Source organism: Ogataea polymorpha (assembly GCF_001664045.1).
Source record: "Ogataea polymorpha strain NCYC 495 leu1.1 chromosome Unknown OGAPOscaffold_1, whole genome shotgun sequence".
Lineage (NCBI taxonomy): Eukaryota > Fungi > Ascomycota > Pichiomycetes > Pichiales > Pichiaceae > Ogataea > Ogataea polymorpha.
Genome location: NW_017264698.1, coordinates 745,373 through 770,038, shown reverse-complemented (window position 1 = coordinate 770,038; position 24,666 = coordinate 745,373). Strand labels below are relative to the sequence as shown.

The 24,666-nt window shown below is 50.3% G+C and overlaps 19 protein-coding genes and 1 non-coding gene across 20 annotated transcripts; 8 read left to right on the top strand and 12 right to left on the bottom strand.

Moving 5' to 3' along the window:
* The first annotated feature begins 27 nt into the window (after nt 1-27).
* OGAPODRAFT_15255 (uncharacterized protein) lies at nt 28-2,863 on the top strand. Its single transcript, XM_018353604.1, has one exon. The coding sequence runs from the start codon at nt 115-117 to the stop codon at nt 1,516-1,518; it is 1,404 nt and encodes a 467-aa protein (XP_018213199.1). The 5' UTR covers nt 28-114; the 3' UTR covers nt 1,519-2,863.
* On the bottom strand, nt 28-2,903 carry OGAPODRAFT_96818 (uncharacterized protein; the record flags this gene model as incomplete). The annotated part of the gene is made up of 1 exon (XM_018357916.1): nt 28-2,903. One exon carries the CDS (start codon nt 2,901-2,903, stop codon nt 1,554-1,556), a length of 1,350 nt encoding a protein of 449 aa, XP_018213198.1. The 3' UTR covers nt 28-1,553.
* Nucleotides 2,904-2,938: 35 nt separating this feature from the next.
* On the bottom strand, nt 2,939-3,814 carry OGAPODRAFT_15254 (uncharacterized protein). Its single transcript, XM_018353603.1, has one exon. It carries the CDS (start codon nt 3,800-3,802, stop codon nt 2,978-2,980), a length of 825 nt encoding a protein of 274 aa, XP_018213197.1. The 5' UTR covers nt 3,803-3,814; the 3' UTR covers nt 2,939-2,977.
* Nucleotides 3,815-3,980: 166 nt separating this feature from the next.
* Nucleotides 3,981-4,479, top strand: OGAPODRAFT_15253 (uncharacterized protein). Its single transcript, XM_018353602.1, has one exon. It carries the CDS (start codon nt 4,113-4,115, stop codon nt 4,434-4,436), a length of 324 nt encoding a protein of 107 aa, XP_018213196.1. The 5' UTR covers nt 3,981-4,112; the 3' UTR covers nt 4,437-4,479.
* Nucleotides 4,480-4,664: 185 nt separating this feature from the next.
* On the top strand, nt 4,665-5,379 carry OGAPODRAFT_15252 (uncharacterized protein). Its single transcript, XM_018353601.1, has one exon. It carries the CDS (start codon nt 4,679-4,681, stop codon nt 5,333-5,335), a length of 657 nt encoding a protein of 218 aa, XP_018213195.1. The 5' UTR covers nt 4,665-4,678; the 3' UTR covers nt 5,336-5,379.
* A 22-nt stretch (nt 5,380-5,401) lies between these two features.
* OGAPODRAFT_6159 (uncharacterized protein) lies at nt 5,402-5,836 on the bottom strand (the record flags this gene model as incomplete). The annotated part of the gene is made up of 1 exon (XM_018355788.1): nt 5,402-5,836. The coding sequence occupies one exon, from the start codon at nt 5,834-5,836 to the stop codon at nt 5,402-5,404; it is 435 nt and encodes a 144-aa protein (XP_018213194.1).
* Nucleotides 5,837-5,846: 10 nt separating this feature from the next.
* Nucleotides 5,847-6,998, top strand: OGAPODRAFT_15251 (uncharacterized protein). Its single transcript, XM_018353600.1, has one exon. It carries the CDS (start codon nt 5,889-5,891, stop codon nt 6,402-6,404), a length of 516 nt encoding a protein of 171 aa, XP_018213193.1. The 5' UTR covers nt 5,847-5,888; the 3' UTR covers nt 6,405-6,998.
* Nucleotides 6,512-7,022, bottom strand: OGAPODRAFT_91996 (uncharacterized protein; the record flags this gene model as incomplete). The annotated part of the gene is made up of 2 exons (XM_018357081.1): nt 6,512-6,533; nt 6,571-7,022. 2 exons carry the CDS (start codon nt 7,020-7,022, stop codon nt 6,512-6,514), a joined length of 474 nt encoding a protein of 157 aa, XP_018213192.1.
* A 24-nt stretch (nt 7,023-7,046) lies between these two features.
* On the bottom strand, nt 7,047-8,110 carry OGAPODRAFT_15250 (uncharacterized protein). The gene has a single exon (XM_018353599.1). The coding sequence runs from the start codon at nt 7,971-7,973 to the stop codon at nt 7,074-7,076; it is 900 nt and encodes a 299-aa protein (XP_018213191.1). The 5' UTR covers nt 7,974-8,110; the 3' UTR covers nt 7,047-7,073.
* Nucleotides 8,111-8,202: 92 nt separating this feature from the next.
* On the bottom strand, nt 8,203-8,701 carry OGAPODRAFT_15249 (uncharacterized protein). The gene has a single exon (XM_018353598.1). It carries the CDS (start codon nt 8,630-8,632, stop codon nt 8,237-8,239), a length of 396 nt encoding a protein of 131 aa, XP_018213190.1. The 5' UTR covers nt 8,633-8,701; the 3' UTR covers nt 8,203-8,236.
* Nucleotides 8,702-8,962: 261 nt separating this feature from the next.
* On the bottom strand, nt 8,963-11,164 carry OGAPODRAFT_84565 (uncharacterized protein; the record flags this gene model as incomplete). Its single annotated transcript, XM_018356772.1, has 2 exons — nt 8,963-9,566; nt 9,758-11,164. One exon carries the CDS (start codon nt 11,162-11,164, stop codon nt 9,947-9,949), a length of 1,218 nt encoding a protein of 405 aa, XP_018213188.1. The 3' UTR covers nt 8,963-9,566; nt 9,758-9,946.
* OGAPODRAFT_6154 (40S ribosomal protein S9-B) lies at nt 8,995-9,764 on the bottom strand (the record flags this gene model as incomplete). The annotated part of the gene is made up of 2 exons (XM_018355787.1): nt 8,995-9,566; nt 9,758-9,764. The coding sequence occupies 2 exons, from the start codon at nt 9,762-9,764 to the stop codon at nt 8,995-8,997; spliced, it is 579 nt and encodes a 192-aa protein (XP_018213189.1).
* Nucleotides 11,165-11,450: 286 nt separating the features above from the next.
* OGAPODRAFT_t12 lies at nt 11,451-11,523 on the top strand. Its single transcript has one exon. It is a non-coding gene; the product is annotated as a tRNA-Val (tRNA).
* A 34-nt stretch (nt 11,524-11,557) lies between these two features.
* On the bottom strand, nt 11,558-14,348 carry OGAPODRAFT_91991 (uncharacterized protein; the record flags this gene model as incomplete). Its single annotated transcript, XM_018357080.1, has 1 exon — nt 11,558-14,348. The coding sequence occupies one exon, from the start codon at nt 14,346-14,348 to the stop codon at nt 11,622-11,624; it is 2,727 nt and encodes a 908-aa protein (XP_018213187.1). The 3' UTR covers nt 11,558-11,621.
* An 82-nt stretch (nt 14,349-14,430) lies between these two features.
* On the bottom strand, nt 14,431-17,091 carry OGAPODRAFT_74700 (uncharacterized protein; the record flags this gene model as incomplete). The annotated part of the gene is made up of 2 exons (XM_018355920.1): nt 14,431-15,808; nt 15,882-17,091. 2 exons carry the CDS (start codon nt 17,089-17,091, stop codon nt 14,433-14,435), a joined length of 2,586 nt encoding a protein of 861 aa, XP_018213186.1.
* A 114-nt stretch (nt 17,092-17,205) lies between these two features.
* On the top strand, nt 17,206-17,512 carry OGAPODRAFT_37323 (uncharacterized protein; the record flags this gene model as incomplete). The annotated part of the gene is made up of 2 exons (XM_018355337.1): nt 17,206-17,347; nt 17,385-17,512. Coding segments are annotated over 2 exons (270 nt in total), but the record flags the coding sequence as incomplete, so codon positions are not given.
* Nucleotides 17,513-17,567: 55 nt separating this feature from the next.
* On the top strand, nt 17,568-21,510 carry OGAPODRAFT_84558 (uncharacterized protein). The gene has a single exon (XM_018356771.1). The coding sequence runs from the start codon at nt 19,090-19,092 to the stop codon at nt 21,496-21,498; it is 2,409 nt and encodes an 802-aa protein (XP_018213183.1). The 5' UTR covers nt 17,568-19,089; the 3' UTR covers nt 21,499-21,510.
* On the top strand, nt 17,722-19,041 carry OGAPODRAFT_44689 (uncharacterized protein; the record flags this gene model as incomplete). The annotated part of the gene is made up of 1 exon (XM_018355481.1): nt 17,722-19,041. One exon carries the CDS (start codon nt 17,722-17,724, stop codon nt 19,039-19,041), a length of 1,320 nt encoding a protein of 439 aa, XP_018213184.1.
* A 4-nt stretch (nt 21,511-21,514) lies between the features above and the next one.
* On the bottom strand, nt 21,515-24,418 carry OGAPODRAFT_15244 (uncharacterized protein). The gene has a single exon (XM_018353597.1). The coding sequence runs from the start codon at nt 22,955-22,957 to the stop codon at nt 21,539-21,541; it is 1,419 nt and encodes a 472-aa protein (XP_018213182.1). The 5' UTR covers nt 22,958-24,418; the 3' UTR covers nt 21,515-21,538.
* OGAPODRAFT_91984 (uncharacterized protein) lies at nt 21,515-24,607 on the bottom strand (the record flags this gene model as incomplete). Its single annotated transcript, XM_018357079.1, has 1 exon — nt 21,515-24,607. The coding sequence occupies one exon, from the start codon at nt 24,605-24,607 to the stop codon at nt 23,000-23,002; it is 1,608 nt and encodes a 535-aa protein (XP_018213181.1). The 3' UTR covers nt 21,515-22,999.
* Nucleotides 24,608-24,666: the final 59 nt, after the last annotated feature.

Here is a 24,666-nt window from a genome sequence, read left to right as displayed (position 1 = left end):
AATTATTCTTCCCGTCTCATGAGCCAGCGTCTGTTCTCCGTGGCATTTGCAAGACACTTCTCGCGGTGCGTGGTGGCATCCAAGCCGCGTGCCAGCGCCGCCCGTGCGGCTGCCATGTCAACCCCCTATCCCAGACCTTCGAATCCACAGTTATCATTTCCCTGCCTTGAGAAACTCGAGCAGAGGTCGCAGTCCTTGGAGGAAAACGGGCCGGAGCCGGCGTACGCCAAAATCACAGAGGACAAGGTAGACATTTTCCGCTCCACGGACCCCATTTTCCTGGACTACGGCGGATACTTGCCACAGTTCCAAGTCGCCTACGAGACCTGGGGCACGCTCAACTCCAACCGTTCGAACGCCATTCTGCTGCAGACCGGTCTGTCTGCCTCATCGCACGCCCACTCGACCGCGAAAAACCCCGCCAAGGGCTGGTGGGAGAATTTTATCGGGCCTGGCAAGTATCTCGACACCGACAAGTACTTTGTGATCTGCACCAACGTGATTGGTGGATGTTTTGGCTCAACAGGACCGTCGTCGACCGACCCATCTGACGGCCAGGTGTACGCGACGCGGTTCCCGATCATCTCTGTGAACGACATGGTGCGGGCGCAGCACCGGCTCGTGAAAGAGCATTTTAACATCGACCGGCTGCACGCCGTGATGGGCTCCTCTATGGGAGGAATGCAGTGTCTCGCATACGCTCACGAGTTCACCGACGAGGTCGCCAAGGTAGTGAGCATCTCTGGATGTGCCCGTTCGCACCCCTACTCGATTGCGATGCGCCATTGCCAGCGCCAAGTCCTGATGACCGACCCGAACTGGAATAAAGGTTTTTACTACGGTTCGCTGCCCCCCCACACGGGCATGAAGCTGGCCCGCGAGATCGCCACGATCACGTACCGGTCTGGCCCCGAGTGGGAGTCGCGGTTTGGCGTTGAGCGGGCCGACCCGTCGAAACAGCCTGCGCTGTGTCCGGACTTTTTAATCGAGACGTATTTGGACCACGCTGGAGAAAAATGGTGTCTGGAATACGACCCAAACTCGTTCTTGTACATCTCCAAGGCGATGGACCTGTTTGACATGTCGCTGTCTGCGCGGACCAAGGCTGCTAGGAGTCGCCAGCAGACCGAGGCGCGGTATAACGGCGAGTATGTGCCGGATTCAGAGCTCGAGTACAAGCCAGTGGACCAGTGTTCGTTCGACGAGCCGATGCGCGAAAACAAGCGCACGCGAAGAATGACGCCTGAGGAGGCTGCCGAGGACCTGAAACGCGGACTGGCAAAGCTGGCCGCCAAGGAGGTGCTTGTGATCGGCGTCGAGTCCGATATTCTGTTCCCGGCGTGGCAGCAGCGCGAGATGGTCGATCTGCTGCGTCAGGGCGCCCGCGAACGCGGTGGCGACGGCTCCAACATCCGTCACGTCGAGCTGAGCAAGGAAGACAGCTTCTACGGCCACGACACCTTTTTGCTTGCGCTCGACCACATTGGCGGGCCAGTCAGCGATTTTTTAGAAAATTAAATTAACGAGGCTACGACTGCTATATCTCTTTCGTCTCACTCCTCCACCTCCAGTAGCAGCGATGCATTGCGAAGACCGCACTGCCCAACGGTCTGGTCGAGCTTGTCGATCAGGTTTTCGCGCTGCATTGTCAGATGGAACGGCTTATTGCCTATGCCAAAGTAGTACTTGACAAACTGGAACACACGCAGCACGGGGTCCTGTAGCGCAAACTTCTTCACCACGCGGCGGCCGTCGCCAGACCGGATCTGGATCCGCGTCGCGTCGGTGCCCTCCGGGTCCGGCACGTCCACGGCCTCAATCAACTGCTCGTCGCTCTCCAGCTCCAATGGCCGTTCTTTCGTCCCGTCGCCGTTGTCCAGGTCCACAATGTCCACGCTGTCCTGCTGCTGCGCCGCATCAGGGTTCAGCGAGTGCTCCACAGCCATCTTGATCTGCTGCTCCTCGCTCAAACTGCTCACGTCCGGCCGCACGCTGTGTTGCACTATCGGGTTCTTTTTGTTCTTGTCCAGCGAGAACCGGTCCATAAAGTCCACCACCTGCTCCACCCACGCGTGTACACTGGGCACGCCGCTCCACATCTTGAGTCGTTCGCCCGTCATGGGGTCCAAAATCGCAATGTGCGGATACTCTGAAAACGGATACATGTTGATGTAGTACTCGCCATTTGGCGAGCCATGGTGGTACTGCAGAAAGATAAAGTTCTCCCGCACTATCTCTTTGATCTCTGTGTTCGACCAGAAGTCTCTATTAAGACACTGGCATCGGAAGTCGGTCATGTCCTGGATATTGACCAAAATCCATTTTTTCTCCTGTCGCGCCACCACCTTCGCGCCGTCCAGGTCTAGTTTCTGAATAATGTCCCAGGGCGGCCGGAAGATGTTCGCGAGCCGTCTCTGTGTGCTTGTGCGGAACTCTCTGCGTCTGCGTGCGCGTCGGTTGTTCTGCTGACGGATCGAGTCGTCGTCGTCGTCCAACATCTGGAACTCGTCGTCGTCGTCTTCATCGTCTAGATCCACCACTTCCACACCGTCCTCCTCGTCCCCGTCGTCCAATTGGTTGAAAATCCCCACTTGGGTCCGTCCAAACATGCCCCTACGTGGGTCTACCGCGGTGTAGTCCGACACAAGCTGGTCGTGCACTGGCTCCAGCGGCCGTCTCACGCCCTCGTCCACGCCATCGGCCTCTGCGTACATCTCCTGCTGCAGTCTGCCCGCCACCTCTGCGTCGTCACCAGGCCTGCTAGGTCCAGCGCCCGTCCCGTGCTCAAAATACAGACTCACCGCGGTATCCAGGTCGCCGCCGGCCATCTCTAAGAAGCTCTGTGCCACCCCAACATCGTCCGTGCTGGTGATCTCCAAAAACAAAGGAACTAAGTTGTCCATGGAGCAAGGGCAAAAGATCTGGTTATTTATTTATTAGACAATATATTTTTTCGAGATTATATAATCCACATTCCTCAGGATTTATCGTCGCCGTATACCTGGGCGATGTCGGCAAGATTTATGAGCGAGCTGGAGCGTTTTTTGCGCGACTTGAGCTCGTTTTCGGGCACCGCACACGCGCCCGACGACTCGCCCGTCTGCGCCGGATGCCCGGCGTTCAGCTCGTCGATGTGCGCCTGGATCTGCTGCTGCAACGCCTCCCTGTTCTCCAACAGGGCAGTTCTGTACTGGCTATGCACGATGTCGATGCTGGTGTCGGTCTCGCGGTCGATCGCCTCCAACCGGTACGCCGTCAGCGCTGCTATTTGGCTCAAAAGCTTCATCTTGTCTGCGTAACTGGTTGCGAAGTAGTTGTAGAAAAGATCCGGGTCACAGGCTGGCGACTCCACCACAGGCCGCTTCTCAAACCCATCTGCGTTTAAAGCGCCCATCTGCCGCTGTAGATAGACGAAATCCTCCTTGGTTGAGCTGATGGCATCGTCGATCTTCTCGACGAGCTGGTCGATGTTGGCTATTCGGGCCGCCGCAAATTGCCTTGCCAGCGTCTCGTACTCCTTGGCCACCTGCGACTTAAGCTCCTTCACGTGGGCATCGTCCATCGACGGCAGGTTGATGTTGTGATTTTGCAACTGCATGTGCAGGTCCGGCTCCTGGAACCTATCGGCCATGTTTTCGCGGAAAAGCGGGTGTAAATGGTCCTCGCTCTCTTGTTTCACCGGTAGTGACTCGGTGCTGGACGCCCTGTCTGCGCGCTGGAGCTCCTCTGCGGGAGTTTCGTACTCCTTGTGTTTTTCACGGAGCAGCCGCAGCAGCTCTGCTCGGTCGGCACCTGTACCCATAACGTAGCTCACAAACTGGTCCATCGATGCGTTGCTACGTGCGTGGTTCTGTGATGCAAATTTGACAACTCCAACAGCAGCGAAAATCACGGCAACAGCGGTGTTGGTAGGTGCTATGAAGTTATTTTTGCCTGCTATTTATTTATTTTATTTTATTTTTATATATCCCCCCATGGCCGTTAAATACCTTATTCTGCTGTCCAAACAGGGCAAAGTCAGACTCTCAAAGTGGTACATTGCCGTCAGTCAGAAGGAGAAACAACGAATCATAAGGGAATTGACTGCCATCATCCCGCTGCGCAAACCAAAGATGTGCAACGTGCTCGAGCACAAGGACTCCAAGCTTGTATACCGCAGATACGCGAGCCTGTTTTTCATCGCGTGCATCGAGAACGACGACAACGAACTCATCACGCTTGACCTCATCCAGCGCTACGTCGAAATCATGGACAAGGCGTACGGCAGCGTGTGCGAGCTCGACATCATCTTCAACTTCCAGGTGGCGTATCACGTGATCGACGAGCTCGTGATCGACGGCGTGATACAGGAGAGCAGCGCGTCGGAGGTGCTGAAGCGGGTGAACCAGCAGGACCAGCAGGAACTGGACGAGTTTATGGACGCCACGTACGCATAATGGTGCGAGCGTATAGAGATAGGTAAATGATGGAATGCGTACGGTCTTACCTGTAGCCTGTGTACGGGTGTGTGTGTGTGTTTTCCCACGCTCGCGTTATGTGCCCGCTTAATTCTGACCAACGAAATTTAGCCAAATTTTTCTAAAACATCTGTACCGAAAACACCATGTTGGCAAGACTAGCAGCTAGAGGTAGGTTTTCGCGCGCGCCATTGACTAACAATTCAGCTTCCGCAAGACCAATGGCCACGATCGGCCACAGAGCCGTCGGCATCAGATGTCTGTCGACCCCTGTTGACCCTAAGACCAAGGCCAACGCTCTGATTGACTCGCTTCCAGGCAACTCGTTCCTATCCAAGACGGGCATTCTGGCCACGACCGCCGCCGCCTCTGTTTACGCCATCTCCTCCGAGTTGTATGTTGTCAACGACGAGTCTATCTTGCTGGTGACTTTCCTTGGGTTCATTGCACTGATTTCCAAGACCGTGGCTCCTCTGTACGGAGAAATGGCCAAAAATAGAACCGACCACGTTGTTGGACTATTGAACCAGGCCAGAGCAGACCACGTGAATGCGGTCAAGACCAGAATTGACCAGGTTTCCAACTTGAAGGACGTCGTCTCCACCACCAAGGCTCTTTTCGAGATGTCCAAGGAGACCGCTGCTCTGGAGGCAGAAGCCTTTGAGTTGAAGCAGAAAGTTGCTGTTGCGTCCGAGGCCAAGTCTGTTTTGGACTCGTGGGTCAGATATGAGGCCCAGGTGAGACAGCACGAACAAGAACAACTGGCATCGACTGTCATTTCCAAGGTGCAATCCGAGCTGCAGAACGCCAAATTCCAGGACAAGGTTCTTGCCCAGGCTGTCGAGGAGGTTGAGAGGCTTTTTGCTAAGGAGAAATGAGCAGATAGAACTACAATTCCTAGAATGACATTCATCGTACTAAACTATTCATCTATTTGTACACTGTTATCGCCGTAGCACCGTGGGGACTAGCTGAGTGCGTTTTTCACCCGCCTCGTACGCGCCCACCTGGTGGATGTGCCAAAACCGCGGTCTTTCGTCCTGAGGAAGCGGATACTTGAGCTCGACATTGCCCGGCACTTTTGACTCGCCTTTCTGTTCCAGCCCGCCCGGCGGCGTGATTCCTGCCGGATTGAGCTCTTCGTCGTAGTAGAGAGAGTTTTTGAACAGTTTGATGTCCCGCTTTGGCCCCTCATCCGGCTCGTCCTTGGTCTCTTGGGCCTGCCAGTAGCTGAGGTCTGCTCTGAGTTTTTCTATGTACTTGCGGTCGGAGATCGTCTTGTTAGTGCGCGCGTCCAGATTCCGTATTCGGCGCTCGAGGTTCCCGCGCTTGCCGTACCGCTCAACCAGCTGCTCTAATTTAGAGAGTTTTTTAGCCATAAGATTAAATAAATTGATTTAATCCAAATAATTAAAGTATTTTAATTTCCCCATGTCTCTCAATTTCAACGACGTTCCCGTGCAAAATTTAGAACAGCTGCGGCCGCGTCTCACGCAGCTCACGCATTCCCTTCGCAAGCTGGAAGACAGCATGGCGGCAAGCGCGACTCTGCCCAACTGGTCGAACCTCCAAAACCAGTACAACGTGATCCTGTCGCAGCTGACGTCCTTCAGTCGGACGATGGACCTCAACAAGGACGTTCTCAAACACACCAACGTCTATCCAAACACCGAGTTTGACACAACACAATTCGAGGGCCTTCTGACCACGCTTCTGCGCAAAAAACACCTGCCCGAGGTGGCAGAATGGATAGAGAACAACATGACCGACGTTTCGCGCGAAGACCTGGCCAAGGACGACCAGGTCGCTGCAGATTACCTGAAGCTGTCGGAAGAGCTGCTGGGCGAGTTCTCCTTCGACGACAGCACGCCGCTCGAAGGATCCGACAAGCCAGAGACGCCGGGGGTGGACGTGTACAAGTTCATGTTTGGCGGCGGTGCCAAGTAGCGAGCGATAATACAACTAGTGCGACGACCTGTATTTTTTCCCGTAGACGATGCGGGCCCGTTTGCGGTCCAACTCCTCGCGCAGCCGTTTGAAAGAGCTGCCGTAGTTTATTCCTCCGTGCACCAGGTCCTGTTTGAGCAGCGTCTTGCAGTAGTCCTGGTTCCACCGCGGGTCGTCTGCTGCGAGCGGGAACTCGTTCCACCGGATTGCAAACTGCGTTGCAAAGCTGTTGTAGTGTTTTTTGTTTTTCAACCTCTCGCTGCACAGGTCCTTGGTCATCACATGGATGTGCAGATTAGCCATAGACGGGATAGAATGGCAGCACACCAGAATATAGTCTGCAATTTCGCCGCCAGGGACGGCGTAATTCGGCGGCCAGTTGGACACCACCATCTCGCGCGCCTTGCCGATGTATTTCTCCATTTTTTCCCGAAACTCGTGGTCTGCAAAGGCCTCCTGAGGTCTCTCGAGAGTCTTGTCTGTTGGAATCACGAGATAGTGAACCAGACTCTTGGGATACAAGTCTTTGATGATCAGTGCGTTGTCATCGTGAAAGAGCAGCCCCGGACACGAGCCCGGGTCCTTGATGTATTTGGCAAACTCGTACTTGAACGACATGGTAGCAAAAATAAAATGTAGCCATTTAAATTATTCTGTCTGCTATGTACATTAGAGTTTAGACAAAATGCTAGTAAACACCTCCCAGGTGCCAAACATAATCATGCTGTTTGGTACCGTCCGCATCAGATGGGGAGTAAGACCGCCGTACATCGACGCCAAACCTTCTTCTTTAATGACCAGTTTGAAGCATTGGATCAGACCTGTGTATTTGGGCCTGCCGTCCTGCGACGGTGCCTGTCTGAGCCGCGTCCTAACAACCTCGTGCGGATACGTGATCAGACTGGCCACAAATTTGGCCACACCAGCAGACCCGGACCGTGCAAACCAGTCCATCATCTCACTTGGCTTCCTGCCCTCGTTCTGCATCCTTTCGGACCGGCGGTGAATAACCGACTTCATCTGCTCATACAGCACCCATTGGAGCGTGCTTTCTGCAGAGCCCAAATACGACGCCGTCAATCCTCTGTACAGAGCGAAGACTCCCTCGTGCTTGACAATCTTTACCAGACAGTCCAACGAGTTTTTGTACGTCTTTGTAGTGGCGCGGTCAAGCTGTAGACGGGTCTTGATGAGCCAGATCGGGTTGGTGGCCGTGCTGGTCACGAAGCCGGCGCTGATGCCGGCCAGAAGATGCACTAGCGAGCTCTCCTCGCCTTTGAACGCAACAGAGTTCTTTATGAGGTCTTTCGAGTAGCCGTATGTGAAAAAATTGATCGATCGAGCGGGTATCACGCCCACGAGGTTTGGCCCCAGTCCTTTGAATAGCGCTCGAGGCCCTTCGAGCGTGTAGACGTTGCGTAAAATCATAAGTGTTTCCTTGAAATGTAGCGCAGCGCCGCTCAGTCGGCCGCCTTTGCGCAGCCCGCTCTTGTAAGCGTCGCGGTAAACGCTGGACTGAAGTCTGGTCTTGACAACATCGAAGGGAGAGGTGAATACTGCACCACACATGCCCCCTAAGCCTCCAGCAACAAAATGGACCCACGGTTTCACCTCACAGGGCTGCTCAGAGAGCTCGGGAACCTCCTTGCGGACCGAAGACGTCTCGTCGCTTGCAAAGTACGGTACACTTTCCTCGATCTCCTTCTCTAATCGCTCGATGCTGTTATTCATTATAAAAATTTATTTTTCAGCACAGCCAAACTAATATCTGAGAGTTTTCGCTGGTGACATGTTACAAGTCAGTCATTTTCACTCTACTAATCCATTACTCACTAAATGTAGGTCTCGTAGGCAATTGGAGCAAGGTTGGTTGGGACACCAGCAACGACCTTGGATGGTCTTGGTGGAGCTGGCTGTCTCTTGAGCAACACTGGCTCACCAGAAGCCTTGGCAGCGGCCTTCTTAGCGGCGTTCTCCTTGACTCTGTTCAGGAACTCCTGTCTGCACTTGGAGTGTTTGACGTGCTCGATTCTAACGTTCAATCTTTTCTCAATGTATCTGTTTCCAACAATCTTGTAGACAATCACACCAACGGAGCTCTTGGTCACGTTAAAGACGATACCAGTCTTTCCGTGGTAGTATTTGTATGGCATACCCTGCTGGATGGATCCGTTGACCTTGATGTCGACGATGTCTCCGACCTTGTAGGTCTTGAGGTACACGGACATAGGCAGCGTTCCGTGTTGCTTGAAGTCACGACTGAAAGCGTAACGAGTTCTGGATCTCAAACCATGACTGTATGTTAGTGGTGAGGAAGAGCCTGGCGCGTTGGAGCCCCAGAGGAGGCGCTGGTCACTTACCTTTTACCCATCTTGAATTAATAATAGAGTGATAATTGAGTACGGATTTAAAATTTTTCATATCAAAACCCGGTGCAGGGATGTAAAAAAATTGGATTCGTGTGTCCAGCCCAGCGCAAGATCACGTGGTCATATTATCTGCCCAGCACGAATCCTCTGCCTGGCACATCACGAGCAACTGCACCAACGCTACTCTGCTTCCTGCTAATCTGTATTTTCCGATTATCTACTTACTCGTCGTCTTCCTCTCCCTCCTCGGCATCGCCACCAGCAGAAGCCTGAGACTTTCTCTTGTTTCTACCTGGTCTTCCTCCACCGTATGGAGAAGTTGGAGCGAAGTCAATGTGCTTTTGAGAGTCCAATCTGACCATGAAGGATGGGATGGTCACGATCTGCTTTCCCACAGCAATGTGTCTTTGGGTGATCAAGACCCTAGCGTGGTGAATGGACTTGGCAAGACCAAGCTTGAAAACTTGGGTCTGCAGTCTTCTCTCAAGGAAGTCCTCAATCTTCAGGGACAGAACGTAATCCAACTTCATCTTGTCTTCTGGCAAGATACCGACTCTGACCAGTCTTCTGATCAAGGCGTTACCCTCGAAAAGTCTCTTCTCATCCTTCTCGTCTCTGGTAAGCAAGTCTCTGGCAGCTCTTCTGATCTTGGACAATTGGAAACCAATTCTGTAGATTTCGTGCTTGTTCTTCAGACCGTATTCACCGGCGAGTTTCAGCTCGGCATCCAATCTGGCGGACTCGTATGGTCTCTTTGGGACCGAGTAGGTCTTGGAGTGGGTTCTTGGAGCTCCTACGGGTGTTAGAGAACAGAGAAACAGGGATTTACGCTACTTCAAATACAACATAGAGATCCCGCCCAGAGGGCCAGGTTCTTGCACTGAAGTGTCGGGGGTTCAGTGCAAGCTTCTCATGGAGTGTTTGAAAGAGCTGAGGTCCCGAAACCTCGACTGGAAAACGTCCAGTCATGTTTCTGATACTTACTTGGCATGGTGTTGGATGAAGAAATATTTTCGTGAAAAATTATTTTAAAAGGGCGCGACTGCAAGTATCAGACATCACGTGCAAGTCACGTGAATACCACCCCCCACCCCCTGTCTCCCTGCCCGCTCTTTACACTCGAACCCTTGCAATCGCCACTTATCTATTCCACCTACATACGCATTGCCCGGTCTAGTTCGTTTTCTGTCTCTTGTTCGCGTGCTCCTCGCTCACGTCCGCGTGGTAGTCTTTGATAATGGAATCCACGTCCTCAATGTTGAGCGGCCTCACGTCTCCCATGAGCTTGATCTTGGTGGTGACCTCTTTAATCTGGTCGTCCGACAGTTTCAAGTTCAGCTGTTCCACACGGCTCTTGATAGCGTTCCACCCGGTCAGCCTGTTGGCGAAGTGGATGTATCTCGAGAGACCAAAATCTTCAGGGTTCAAGATCTCATAGGTGGATGGATTGGCCAAAATGGCCTTCGCGTGGATACCGGCCTTGTGGGTGAAGGCGCAGAATCCGGTAATGGGGTTGTTGAACGGGATGTTGACCTGCACAATATCTGCCACCAAGTTTTCAAGGTCTCTAATTTTTTTCAGCTGGTATTTGGACTTGACGTAGTCTGGGTCAGCAACAATCATTCTGGCCATAAATCCACCCAGCGGCACAATTCCGTTTCTCTCTCCAATACCCAGCACACACGTGTCGATGTATTTGGCTCCGGCCTCGAGGGCGGTGTAAGCGTTGGCGATGGCGCAACCGGTGTCGTTGTGGAAATGGGTCTCAATATCGCATGAAACAACCGACTTGATCGTTCTGATAAGCTCGTAAACCTGTCTAGGATTGGCGCCACCAACAGTGTCGGCAATGCCAATTCTATTCACGCCGAGCTTGTCGACGGTGCTGTAAATGTTGAGCAGATCCACAATGTCAGATCTGAACGAATCTTCGGTACTGAACCGCACCTCAACACCTTTGGACTTGACAAACTCAATCACCTCAATGGCAGACTTGGTGATGTACGACATGTCCTTACCGTGGGAATGCTGTCTCAAAAAGCTCGAAGTTCCAATGAAGATATTCACTCCGTCCACCCCGGTCTCCACGGCCACTTTTGCGTCGTGCATGTGGCACCTAATGTGCGTGAGAATCTTGGATGTCTTCAATCCGAGCTTGCAGATGGCCTCAACCTCCTCGCGCGCCTGCTCGGACGCCACAGGCGACGTCAGCTCGATGTAATCCACACCAAACTCGTCAAGTGCTTTGGCGATCTTTAACTTCATGTCTAGGGTGAAAAATGCATTCGCAAACTGCTCTCCCTCTCTCAGGGTGCTATCGATGATCTGGAATTTGGACACATTCGAAAGAAAATCGCTAGGATTGGGTCCGTACGGGTTAGTTTGTGCCATGTTGATGGAGAAAAATGCGCAACGATAGTTGTTAAATCTAAAAATTTTTCACCGATATATGACTAAATCTGAGAAAATTGGTCATCCAGTGCGGAACCGGCCTTACGAAGATTTTTGTGCGCAATGTTTTTTCATACTTCTGCTGCAGGCAGACAACTGTATATGCCCATTCTGGCGCAACCCGTAGGATTGTAGCGCGCGGTGTTGCTGGTATGCACGGTGGTGAGCCTCAGTGCCCTCTCCATATTCTGTATGTACTATCCTGATAGTAAACAGGACGTGAGTAAGTCGTTTGGTCTAGTGGTTACGACGTCCCCTTCACACGGGGAAGGTCACGAGTTCGAACCTCGTATCGACTACATCGCCATCTTTTTTTTTCCAAATATATTTTATATCGAAGCCATGTAGCACCACAGCGTCCGATCCTCTATTTATGCATTTTGCACATATCGCGTTTCTAATCCTTCAATTCCCTTAGGTTGGTATATAAGGCGCGGCTAAGGTTTTTGCAGAGCGTCGTCTCGTCCACTTGGTCCTGAAAGCTGATCAGATTGCTTACCAAAAACGAGTCCAATCTACAGATAGGGAATGTATCTGGGATCCTGTTGAGCAAACTGACAAATTTGTCCATTTTTGCTGCAATATTGGCCTCGTCGTCAACGTCCTGAAAGACGTTGTTATTGTTCAGGAATCGTTCTATCAACTCGGGGCGCTCCAATTGCAAATACTTTTCGAATATCAACATCTGCAAAGACTCTGTCTCGGAGATAGTCGACGACGCAGATGGCGGACTCTCGCTGCCGCTTGGTTGCAAGTCTGCTGGTAGTTTCAACGTCCGAGCAAAATTCTCACATGCTTCGTAATCCTCTAATTTCAGAAAAATTGCCACCACTTTTTCATGCTGTCCCTGTTTGTAGTATATGGCAGCTTCCAAAAGGGAATAAAGGCCTTTATGTGCCCCCACTATTTCAAGACACTGTTCAGCTACATTTTTGCGATCCAGTATGGACATTGTGTCTTTGCTTATTTGCAGCAAATAGCGGTAAATTTGATCGTGCAATTCTATAGTTTGAGAGTGCTCCCTAGCGGACTCCAGGCTCAAAAACTCATAAAATTGAAGTTTTGGAAGTGGTAATGATGTGTATTTTTCGACAATCTGCGGCATACCGCCCATTTCCATAAGCTCTCTAAGCAGTGATAGAATCAAGTCTCCCATAAATTGTTTTTCTCCCTTGACTGTTACCAAATAATGCAGATACGTTCTTCTGTGCTGTTTCGACAGCATTTGCAATATTTTGACGTCCTTGAAGTTATTGTATTTCAGCTCAGGGTGCATAAACAGTTGAAGTCCATATTCAGGGTATTTCTCTAGCAGCCACTTGCCATGCATTTCAACCAGTGGCTCGTCGCAAGTGAGCAAATAGTGAACCATATATTTCAAAGGGTCACTTTCCTGAAACTTGGGGTCTGTAAGTTCCCCTTGTAGTAGCTTTCTCCAGTAATACAGCGTGTGGCTTTTGTCTCCCAGCTTTTCATAGAACTTTGCAAGATAATAGTAGTTTTTAGTCTCAAGTAGCATCTCGATAATTTCGCTCTTGCTGTACTTGATGTTATTCAGTTGTGCCAGAAATTCAGGCGACTCCAAATTCAGTCTGGCCAAGTTGAGTTCGATGGTTTTCAAAAGATCGCGGTCTTTTGCCTCTAAAATACAGGTGGCCAAGTATAGTTGCAGAAATTCGCTGGCTCGAGCGCCGTCGCTGTATTTGTTTCTAATGTCTTCTAGCTCATCAGCAAGTCCTCTAAAGATCCAGACCGAGCCAAAAATCTCGTTTTTGGGGATACCCAACGCATACAGCAGCAGACGCGGATCCAGATGGTCGAGATTGCTAACCCAGAGATCATAGCACTGGTCATAAATTTCATATTTGAGGCCGAGAAGACCCAACAGATGGAGAATAAACAGCTTCTCGACCTCGCTGCAAACATCTGGGTTCCTGTACTCGTCCAGTATCTCGTCAAATACTTCCAGACAATTGTCCTTGTTAGCATTGTGGTACACCTGCAATAGACGCAGAGGCTTGGCTTGAAGTTTAATTAGTCGGATATTCTTCCCATCTCTATCGTATACTAAAATGCTCGACTTGGTGCCGTAGTGTTGATCAGATTCCTCTGCAATTTTCTGGACTTCTTCTGCGGTTGACTGATATATTATTGGCGTTAGTTCCAGTAGTGAGTTGAGACCATCATCATCGGATTTGAAAAGATGGCTAACATTGGTGACCCCCACTTCAGCTTCAAACTCGAGCGTCTGCACAAGCCGTTGATCGTGAAGCGAATATATTTTGAGAGACTTGCCAAATGCGCCAATCAGGTACGGATAGTCAATCTCGAGAGAGCTGGGGTAATCTGTCCAGGTAAAAGTGCCTCTGGAAATCTCCCCAGAGAAATTGACCACCATCCCCATTGAAGGGCCATCAGAGGACCCACAGGCCATCAGAAACTCGTTCTTTCCTAGGGCCGCTATCTGTGGATGGGGCTCCTGTGAGGGGAAAAGCGGGATTTCTTGTCCTTGAGATAAATCAATTAAACCGTAGCTCGTCTGTGAGCCAACGGCAACATATTTGGACCGCCTGACGCCACGCAGAGTACCTGGGTAATTCAAATCTTTCGCTAGCTTCATGCTGTCGTCAAATATACGAACCAATCGGATGCTTTTGCTGGTGAAAACCGTAACGTCAGTATACACATGCCAGTCTATATTGCTCACGCTTCCAATGTAATTTTCCTCTTTGGCGTCGAGTTTCCTGTCGTCCAAATCGACGCACATGTCATTGACATCTTTGATTTTCCCTATGTTTGCTGGGGACAATTCAGGAAGAATATACGCTTGTATAGTTCCTCCACTCAGTACGAGCATCTTCGCTACCTGTGGGAGAAGCAGAATTTTATCTATGGGCTTGTTCTTGCTGCTGAATTGCTGTCTTGAAACGGCCATGTATCCTGTCTCGTCATCAATCCAAAACATGTGGATCAGTTCGCCAAGACTCGTCCCAACATACAAATTGAGATCGTACGTCTCTATCGCAGATATCTGGGCAGGCTCCGGCGCAATGTCCTCATTGGTCAACGGCACATCATGTACTATATCCGTTAATGAGTACGGTGAAGACGGCGGCGTTGTCATTCAATGGCTCGCAATAATTGTGCATGTAATTGCAAATAGCGATAAATTAGTAAATTATATACTGTATTTTTTTCAATTTATTATTTATCCAAAGAGCTTGAGGTCGGAATTCAGTATAGCCTCTCCCTCCTCAGGCTCAACGTTCTCGGCCTCTTCACCCATGTCAATTTTTCTACCCAGCAACGACGCGAAGAACTCATCGATCTGGTCGTCATTCCATGTCCACTCGTTCCTCTTTGGAACCTCAAACTGTTGCAACGGTTCCTGCACTGTGTATTTCAGTTTGCGGCCCTTCGTAGCCTTGCGGTCGTAATTCTTGTGTATTCTGTTCGAGCTCATCGTCACAATCGCAGCAGACGAAGCCGCTTTATCAGAAATCTTCTTATCCACCATGTCGTTCAGCAACACTCTGTAGAAATCGTCGTCGTCGAACAAAATTGGCTCTTGGTCCTTTTCCATTCCTAGTGGAGTTACTCCGCGCCTATTCAGCTTCGTTCTCTTCACCAGTCTCTCCATGTCCTGAAGATTGTTTTGGACTTGAGAATATGCGTCTTGGTTGATGGTTTGGAATTTGCCGGACTGAATAGCAGACGAGCCAGACGCAGCTTGCACTTTTGCAGACCACTTCACTAACACATCCTTTTTGAAAGGTTCCAACACGGAATCGAATTCGTTGGTCTCTTCGTAGAGAGAGGCCAGTGACCTCTTTTTGGTGCTGCCTGCGGGAGGTTCGATCTTGTCTTTGGCATATAATTTTCTGCGCACGCCAATTGTCTTCTCTAAAAGCTCAAGCACCTTCTCCTGCACTTTTTCAACATCTTTCTTTTCCTTCTTGGATAGCGAATCGTACATCTCTGTGTTCAGTGGTAGCTGGTTGGCAGACACAATGGCCTTTTGTAATTTAATTCGACTGTCTAAGATCAGATCGAATATTCGATGTTGACTCAAAATAGCGTATCCCTTGATAGCGTCGCTCTTGGCTGTGGCAGATAGCCTCGAAATGATCTGCTTTTTCTCTTCGGCCAGCAGCTGTGATATTCTCTCTCGTTTGTATGAATCGGCCACCGTAGATGCATCTGAATCGTTGTTTCCGCTTTCCTGGTCGCTCTTGTCATCCTCGCTTTCCTCGCTGTCTTCTTCGATCTCACTATCAGTCACGTCTGCTAGAATATCAGAATCGTTGGACTCGACGTCCTCAGATTCACTTCCCTCACTTCTCACCTCGTCTCTATCGTACAGATCGCCGCGGCTCACCTTCTTTCCCTTGTAATTCTCGCCCAGTTCCACTTCCCTTAACCTGCTGCGGTTCTGAACGTAGTGTTCACGGGGAACCTCATCTTCGCTTCCTTCCGAGGAGCTGTCTGGCTCGTTTTCAATATCCACATCCTTGAATACAGGCTTCGAAAGCTCCCTGGCGATTTCCTCGGCCACTGTCCTACTCTTTCTAGCCATGTCTAATACTAAAATATTTTTTTATACAATAATTAAATTTTTTTCCCAAGATCTTCGCACGACCTTCCCCAGATTACATACGCAGCTTCCTCATATCATCAGCCAAACCTTTGAAGGTAGACACGTCGCCCCCGTTGCTTGCCTTCTTGCGACGAAGAGCAAGCTTGCTCTGAGACACGCTGTCGGCGGCACGCTGTATTTTCTCGAGTTCTCTGTCCTTTTTCACGATCTTCCTACCACCCTTTTCCAATGTATAATTATCCAGGAAATCGTCCACCAAGGCAGCCAGATCTTGACGCTCATTCTCAAACGCAAATGGCTCATACTCTTCTTCCTCGTCCTGCTCGTACCGCTCCTTCATCACGTCGAATTTGTCATCAATGATGGTCATCTGCTCAGTCCGACACAGAGCAGACGACGACATGGAGTACGACGAGGTATCTGTCTTGGCACCTTTACGACGTCTTTCTTTTTTCTTGGAGCTCTTGCTCTTCATTGCTGTGGCGCCAAGATCAGGCAGACTACCGACTTCGTCTTCGTCGTCGAATTCGTCGTCACTGTCCCAGTCGTTGGCCACTTTGGTGCGACTCTGCTCTTTCTTGAACCGACTGAAATCTTTTTCCCAGTCGAAGTTTTCGCCCTCCTCGTTGGAGTCGTAGTCGCCATACTCGTCCTCATAATTGTCCATATCCCATTCATCATATTCCTCGTACTCCGAATCCTTCACAACTTCAGGCTTTCCACCCAGGAGCGTGCCAAAAACGTCCACGTCATCCTCGTCCTGATCAGGGTCTATGTACGCCTCGTCCTCTAAAGCCTCCAGCACTTCTCGCAGATCTGGATTCATGTCAGGCTTGAAACCTGCGATTTCGTCCTGGATGTTCTGCTGACGCTGGTAATCATATTTGACTGTCTCTTTGGACGGCAGAAGCGCCGTGGGCAGCTCCACCTTCTTTGGTTTGTCCTCTCTAGCTATGAATATGCCCGTCTTGTCCTCGCCAATAGGCTTCAGATGCTGCATGTAGTCGTACTGAGAGTCGTCGTACGTGATTCCATACAGGGCGGCCTCTCCCTCATTTTTTCTGATGTCTCCCTGGGCAATTTTCGAGTCCAGTTCCTTTTGGAGGTCCTGCTTCGTCTCCAGTCGCTCTCGGACATTTCTTTTGCTCTTCTCAATCGGCACAAGCACTCGTTCCCCGGCCTCTTCGTCATAATAAAGCGGATCCTCGTGCGCACGGTGCAAAAGCGCATAACTCTGCGCGGTCTTTTTATCAATCCACTTCTTAGACATGTTGAAACAAGAATAATTTGGAGTGATAAATTTTTTTACGCCGCACAGCGACTCGGAGACGCGACGTTTATTTATTTTATTTGATCTTGGAGTAAAACAGTTTCTAAGTACAACATGCAAATAAAACTCAATGGCTGCTACGCCATCTATTCGTGGCACTGGGATATTCCCGAGGACGAGGTCTGCGGTATCTGCCGTGTATCCTTTGATGGGACGTGCACAACTTGCAAATACCCTGGAGATGAGTGCCCACTAGGTAAGTACAACAGCCACTTTGTTTCGCTAACGCTCAGTCATTGGAGAATGTCAGCATGCTTTCCACATGCACTGCATCTGGAAGTGGTTGGAGACAGAGACCGCCAAAGGGCTGTGTCCGATGTGCAGACAGCCGTTCACCATGGACAAGGACAAGGACGTCAATAAGGGCGTCAGTTTGCCCGAAACCAGCCGGTTTGTCACAGCCACAAACGAAGAATACCTCGCGGATATGCTGGAACCGCAGACCACAGATGCGATGTCCGTTCAGAATCTTTCTGGAGGAGACTAGACGACTGGCGTCTTGATGCTGATCTGGGTCTAATTCGGTGCACGGATGTGGCATAGATTTTTCCAAATCTCTTTTTTCCATTTATGACTGATCAGAAGAAGTTCACTATTGTGGTGAAGGTGGGGTCCTCGTCGATCGTCGACGAAGTGACCCACGAGCCACGGATTGCCAATGTGTCAATGATTGTGGAGACGCTGGTTGCCCTTAGACGACAGGGCCATCGTATCGTGCTGGTTTCTTCCGGAGCCATCGCTATAGGACTACATCGCATGGGCGTCGACAAGAAGCCAAAGCGTCTATCTGCCGTGCAAGCGCTTGCCGCATTGGGACAGGGTAAGCTCCAATCTTTGTGGGACAGCATGTTCAGTTACCGCAATCAAAAGACTGCTCAGATCTTGCTCACCCGGAACGACATCACGGATTTTTCTCAGTTTAGAAACGCTGAAAATACCTTGATCGAGCTGCTGGACATGGGAGTTGTCCCCATTGTCAACGAGAATGATACAGTTTCTACGCAGGAGATCAAATTTGGCGATAACGATACGCTTTCTGCCATCACTGCTGGAATGTGCAACGCAGACTTTCTTTTCCTGCTCACCGACGTGGACTGTCTCTACACAGAAAATCCGCGTCTGAACCCGAACGCAAAACCGGTCGTTCTGGTGAAGAACATGAACAGCCTGGAGGTGAATACTAAATCGTCAGGATCGAGCATTGGCACTGGAGGAATGGAAACCAAGCTGATTGCTGCTGATTTGGCCACCAACGCGGGTGTCACCACTGTTATTTGCAATTCGCAGCGGCCCAATGAAATGATCCGGATTGCCAACTATATCTGTGAAATGGACGCTCACATCAGAGAGTCTGAGGAGATCCTCTCTGCAGAGTCGCACGAGCAGTTCCAGATCACGAATGCTGCCGAGTTTTCCCAGTTGCAGCACCAGAAGATCCCGCTGCACACGCGATTCATTGGCCAGCCAAGAAATGCCGTTAAAAACAAGGAGTTCTGGCTATTGCACGGTCTCAAGCCCGCCGGTGCTCTGATCATTGATCCCGGCTGCTACGAGGCCATAACTCGTCGGAACCGGGCCGGACTGCTCCCTGTGGGGGTCATTGGTGTTGAAGGGGAGTTTGGACAGCTTGAATGTGTGGATATCAGAGTCGGAATCGAAGACACCGCGACCGGCAAGTGGGACAGGTCCAAGGGCACCGTTAGCGTGGGACGCGGACGTTGCAACTACTCCTCGTACGAAATAGACAAAATCAAGGGCCTGCACACGCACGAGATCCCGTCGGCCATCGAGTACTTTGATTCTGAATACGTCGTCCACCGTCACAACCTGGCCTTCCCGCTCCACAAGAACTCGGAACTTGAGCTGCTTATGCGACAGTCGAGAATTTAGCACAGCCGTACAAAATTTTTTTGAGGAAAACTAAATTCGTCTTCCAGCATGAGCTTACCGATGAACATTCAGTCGGCCTCGCAAGGCAAAGACGTCGATTCCGAGGAGTCGGTGAGGATTTCTGAGCAGCCGAGACATTTTGGGTCGAAACCAGGACCCAATGAGGGTCATGAGCAGGTGGCATCTTCAGTGTTTGAAGACGGCAATTTTTCTGCCAAGTACATTAGCCAGGACACTAAGCAAGAGCTCAGCAGCTTGACATCGCAAGAGGTCCCGGAAACCAATGTCTCAAACCCTGTCACGATAACTGGTGGGTTTCGCGAGCTGCATCCCGTCACCACTCCCCTTGGCAGTGTGGGGCCGCGCAATAGAAGACCCAGTATGCTTTCGAACCTAATGGCCAGCACATACACCGACAAACCGCGGTCTTCAGGACGTGGAAGCGCTTCACCGATGCCGCAGGCGGTGGAAATCGTGGAACGACATTTGAACCATTCTCCTGTTCGGGACGCAAATTCGCCGGCTGACACCCGTTTCGACTCGCTCAAACGCCAGGGCGGAGACATCACTAGAGATATATACAACTGGGTGAGTGACCAGAAGGTTTCTGGCACGCCTTTACGGAAAGTTGCCAGCTCTGGCTCACTACAATCCACGGGAACGTCGTCAGAGCTACGAATGCCAGGGGCGTTTCGCCGCGATTTCATTGCGCACAGAGCTTCCGATGCCGAAGTTGAAACTCCTGCAGATGTCGATTTAGTCAGCCATCACTCTCGAAGACGTGCGAGACGGCCGAAAGCCAACTTTATGACGCGCAATTTCATCGAGTTCCTGTCTCTGTACGGCCATTTCGCTGGTGAAAATCTGGAAGAGGAGACAGGAGACGAACAGGAGTTGGAACAGAGCGATGTTAGTGACATCAGTGACGCCAGCGACTTCGAAGAGGGGGACGAAGCAGTTGATGAGGCCGACTTGTTGCTGTCCTCGTCTATTTCCCCAGGTCCCACCTTTAGAAGTGACAGGCGTGCGAGATCGTCTCATATTTCTGTGGGGGACCCCAACAGAACGCGCACAAGACGCGGAATCGCCACCAAGCCCCGTGTTCGCAGTTATTCGCCGCATAAAACGTCGAACCGCAAGGCCTTTTTGCTTCTGCTCAAGGCGTTTGTTGGAACAGGAGTGGTGTTTCTGCCCAAATCGTTTTCAAATGGGGGTCTTCTATTTTGCAATCTGATGATTATGGCCTTTTCCGTTATTTCATACTACTGCTTTATGACCCTAATCTGGTGTACCGAGCGCAGTCGAGTGTCTGGTTACGGTGATCTGGGTCTCAAGCTGTTTGGACCAAAGCTTCAATTTTTGATTCTTTTGTCGCTGGCATTGTCACAGCTCGGTTTTTCAAGCAGTTATGTTGTATTTGTTGCGGAGAATTTCAGTGTGGTTGTCAATACCTTTTTTTCGAGCGACTACGGTGTTGGTTTGTTTGTGGTGGTCCAATTGTTTATTTTCCTTCCGCTGTCACTAACGCGAAACATTAGTAAGCTCAGCCTGATTGCTCTGATTGCCGACGCTTTTATTTTGCTGGGTTTGGTTTACATTTACTCCTGTTCGGGGGCACACTTACTTATCAACGGCGTTTCGCCAAAAGTGTCTCTTTTCCAGCCAAACACATGGACTCTGTTTATGGGAACAGCGGTGTTTGCGTACGAAGGTATAGGTCTCCTGATTCCAATTAAGGAGTCTATGAAACATCCGGAGCAGTTCCAGAAACTGCTTATCTTGGTTATGGTGGTGGTGACCGTGATTTTCGTGACTTTGTCGACGATCTCGTATCTGAGTTATGGTGACGACGTGAAGATGGTGATTTTGATGAACTTCCCTCAAACCAATTTTGCTCTAATAATTCAGATATGCTATGCGCTTGCCATATTGCTGTCGACTCCTTTGCAACTGTTCCCGGCTATCAAAATTTTTGAGTCGTATCTTTTCCACCGAGATAGAGCTACCTGGAGAAATAAAATCAGAAAGGACTCGGAAAACAAAATGCGGAGCGAGACACAGCAGCTGTTTTCTGGTGTCCCTATTTACGACTCAACGTCCCGCGATCTGCGCCAGCTGATCCAAAGTATGCCGGAGGACGCAGTTGACGACCAGGGCGTGATGTCTGGAAAACGCGATTCTATCATCAAATGGCTCAAAAACGCGATGCGCGTGCTCGTTGTTTTGGCCATGTGTGCGATCGCATACCTGGGCTCGAGCGATCTGGACCGTTTCGTGTCACTCATAGGAAGTTTCACGTGTATTCCTCTGATTTACATCTATCCGCCGTTGCTTTATGTTAGCAGCTTCGAGGAGCTGAGATGGAGCTCGAAACTGGCGAACGGCCTGGTTCTGATTATTGGAATGGCGATGATGGTGTATACGAGCTACCAAACGATTTCGTCGTGGGGTAAATAAAGCATTAAGGTTGCATGGAATCGAATTCTCTCTATAAACATTACTCGTCTTCCTCCTGCTTGGCCAGCTCCATAACCTTTGGCCAATTCGTGCGCGCCAAAAGCATAATCTCCACCAATGTGAGCAGAAACACAGCCGCGCTGAGTCCGATCCACAGGCCACGCACCTGCAAACCGAGCTTGAACGCTAGTACGTATGCAAGAGGACAGCCGAGAATGTAGTATGAACACAAACTGAAAACCGAGCCAACATCTTGGCGACGTTGGCTTCTCAGCAGCCCCTGACAGGTCACGTTGACCATATCGTAACATTGCGTGAAAAAAAGTACAGGCAATATCTTGTAGCATTCTGCCGCAACAACTGAGTCATCCGTGAAAACTCTTGTGATCGGCCTCATCATGATCAGCAGAAAGATACAGACACTGATTCCTAAAGCGAAAGTGGCCTTCATGCACATGTTTGTCGACTTTTGGGCAAGTTCCAGGTCGCCGGCCCCAATGAATGATCCTATTCTGGTGGAAATGGAGCAACTCAAAGCGAACGGGACTTGAAAGATAAGAGACCCGACAGCTGCACAGATCGACTGGGATGCGAGCGCCGTTTCTCCAAAATATGCGGCGGCCAGCGCCATGATTTCAAACGCGAAATATTCGGCCTCCACGGAAATCAGTGAGAACAGGGCCAGATATATCTGGTCGTACAAGCCGCTGCACATCGCTTTGTAACTGAACCCGCTCCAGCACTTGCTGCCATCAACAAGGACCGCGTAAGCTATTAGTAGCAGCGCCATCAGCCAGAACGACAAAACTACCACCGCTGGTGCGCCGACGTATCCCCAACCAAAAGTGAACACAAATACATAGGTCAAAACCAAACTCAGGGGGGATACTATCAGAAGCACGTATGTGGACGCATGGAATATCTTTTGAGCCTGTAAGTACCGCTTGCCGACCTCGAATATCAACAGACCAGGGATACCGAACGTGACGATCCGCAGATAAGTCTGGGCAAGAGACGCCAGCTCGGGGTCAGGCTGGAGAGCACTCAGCACTTTGCCGCTGTACCAGCACAGAACAACCATCGGAACTAGGAGGATGACGTTGACGGCCAGGTTTTTCTGTACCACCTCGCCAACTGAAGCATAGTTTCCTGCTCCGTAAGCGTGAGGAGCAAACGAGTCCACAGCGGTGACAGCACCCTGGATAACACCCAAATACGTGATGTTCATGTACATGGTGGCCAAACTAGCAGCACCCAGTGCCTGTGCGGAAACACGGCTGACAATCAGCAACGGGCTCACGCTAAGGAAGTATTGCAAAAAGAACGCGACGATAAGCGGCATGCTGTCTTTCCATATCAGTTTGAGCTCGGTGACGTAGTTGAATTTGGCCGCAGGCTGATCCTGCAGGCTGTCGCTTTCTACAGCCCCGTAATCGGGGACTTTGCGTGTAGCCTCCATTAAAAAAGAGTGCAAAAAATATTTTGGCCGAGGAATCATTTTTCACCAAATTCTCTTATCAACCATTTCGAATCTGACAACGGAATCGAGTCGTTCTTTTTTTGCGGACCTCAATTCTTCAAGAGAAGGCGGCATTTTTTCATGTGAGTCATACAGCTGAGTCCGTTGGCCTTTGACATCTGCCAACGTCACGTTTGGATCGCCTTTTACAAAGTCCTGTTTGGTAGGCTTCGCACGAAGTATACGATTAGACCAGCGGAGCAGGCCCAACGATAGAACCAGGCGAACGACTGTGAGCAGGGAAAATATAAGGAAGGACAAAAGCAGCCCTGTAATGCTGGATGACTCGGTGGTCTCGTTGTATATGAACCGTTTCGTCCACGGATACACGCACATCTTGATGAACACTATCGCGAGCGTGAATACAGGCAGTCCGGTTCTCTTGATCAGCATTTCTGGGTACTCGTCCGACGCTGTCAGGTTGGACCGGAAGCTGCTGACATAGTCGCTCGCGAACACTCGGGTATACTTGTTGTAGATTGTAGGCTTTATCCTGTTGAATTTAGTAATGTAGGCGTGCTTTAGCCAGTCCACAAGCAGTTCTGAGCCAATCACAGTAAACATGGGGCCCATCAACAAGCCGATCCAGTTGTTAAGGGTGGTGGAAAACGTCACGTGGCTGTACCAAGAGTTTGGTCTCAGATTATCGAACAGTGCGGTGGCCGACGTGTTTGTGTAAAGTTGATACAGGTTCCGGGACGAGATAATAAATAGCATCACCAACATCTGAAACCTCTCGTTTAGGTCTGCGCACGTAACTTGAAATAGGCCTTCTCTTTCAGATCTCTTGAAAACCGAGCTTTTCAGCTCGGCAAACTGGTTGGACAAAATTAGTGTGAGAAGAGCATTAGAGTAGGAGTTGATGGCCACGTTAAGGGCCATCACCTGATATGCCAAAACGTACGAGTGCAGAGTCAAGTAGCAGACACTGACTGCACTGACCACAAGAAACTTGGAGAGTGTATTTCGCGAGGTGGCGATTGGAATGAAATACACCACTTTGATGATGTCTTGGCCAATTGCACTCAGTAGCTTGTCGGCGATTTCCAGAACACCAACCATGAAGTAAAGCTTCACTGCCGTTCCGGCGCGAATGTTGTGGTACATTTTACTGGAATCCAGATTCCGTAGGAGCACCAGGCTGGACAGGATAAGCATCATCGAAACAAAGTCGTTTTTGGTTCGGTCCGAACGCAGCGTCGAACTATTTCTGTTTGTGAAGCACGATCTGATCAAATGATATGTATGAAGCGTAAACCGCAGGGGCACCACAGTTATCTGTTTGAGGAATACAATCACGCAGTAGACTAGCCCGAAACACATGAAGTTTTCCAGAAATATAGGCAGTTTGACAAAATTCAAAAGCAGCTCTGAATTCACGACCGCGTCCTCTTCATCGGGTGTTTTTGTCTTGTCTGTCTGATCGTCTTTGTATATATTCAACTCCGTGAGCAGCAGTCGCCATAGAGTGAAACTGGACGGTTTATGGAACTCGATTCCGCTTCCCAGCTGTGTTTCGCATGTCTTTTGCTGGTGGTCGTCTGCAGAAGGCGGCTTGGCGCTTGGGGAGCTCCCAAGACGTCTTCTCATGAACAAGAAAATGATCCAAAAAAAATATTACAGGATTTCAGCTAAGAATTCGGGTCGGA

What these genes read in the sequence shown, in the direction of transcription:
- OGAPODRAFT_15255 (XM_018353604.1), top strand. Translation starts at nt 115, where the DNA reads ATGTCAACCCCCTATCCCAGACCTTCGAATCCACAGTTATCATTTCCC.
- OGAPODRAFT_15254 (XM_018353603.1), bottom strand. Translation starts at nt 3,802, where the DNA reads ATGGGTACAGGTGCCGACCGAGCAGAGCTGCTGCGGCTGCTCCGTGAA.
- OGAPODRAFT_15253 (XM_018353602.1), top strand. Translation starts at nt 4,113, where the DNA reads ATGTGCAACGTGCTCGAGCACAAGGACTCCAAGCTTGTATACCGCAGA.
- OGAPODRAFT_15252 (XM_018353601.1), top strand. Translation starts at nt 4,679, where the DNA reads ATGGCCACGATCGGCCACAGAGCCGTCGGCATCAGATGTCTGTCGACC.
- OGAPODRAFT_15251 (XM_018353600.1), top strand. Translation starts at nt 5,889, where the DNA reads ATGTCTCTCAATTTCAACGACGTTCCCGTGCAAAATTTAGAACAGCTG.
- OGAPODRAFT_15250 (XM_018353599.1), bottom strand. Translation starts at nt 7,973, where the DNA reads ATGTGTGGTGCAGTATTCACCTCTCCCTTCGATGTTGTCAAGACCAGA.
- OGAPODRAFT_15249 (XM_018353598.1), bottom strand. Translation starts at nt 8,632, where the DNA reads ATGTCCGTGTACCTCAAGACCTACAAGGTCGGAGACATCGTCGACATC.
- OGAPODRAFT_84558 (XM_018356771.1), top strand. Translation starts at nt 19,090, where the DNA reads ATGAGCTTACCGATGAACATTCAGTCGGCCTCGCAAGGCAAAGACGTC.
- OGAPODRAFT_15244 (XM_018353597.1), bottom strand. Translation starts at nt 22,957, where the DNA reads ATGGAGGCTACACGCAAAGTCCCCGATTACGGGGCTGTAGAAAGCGAC.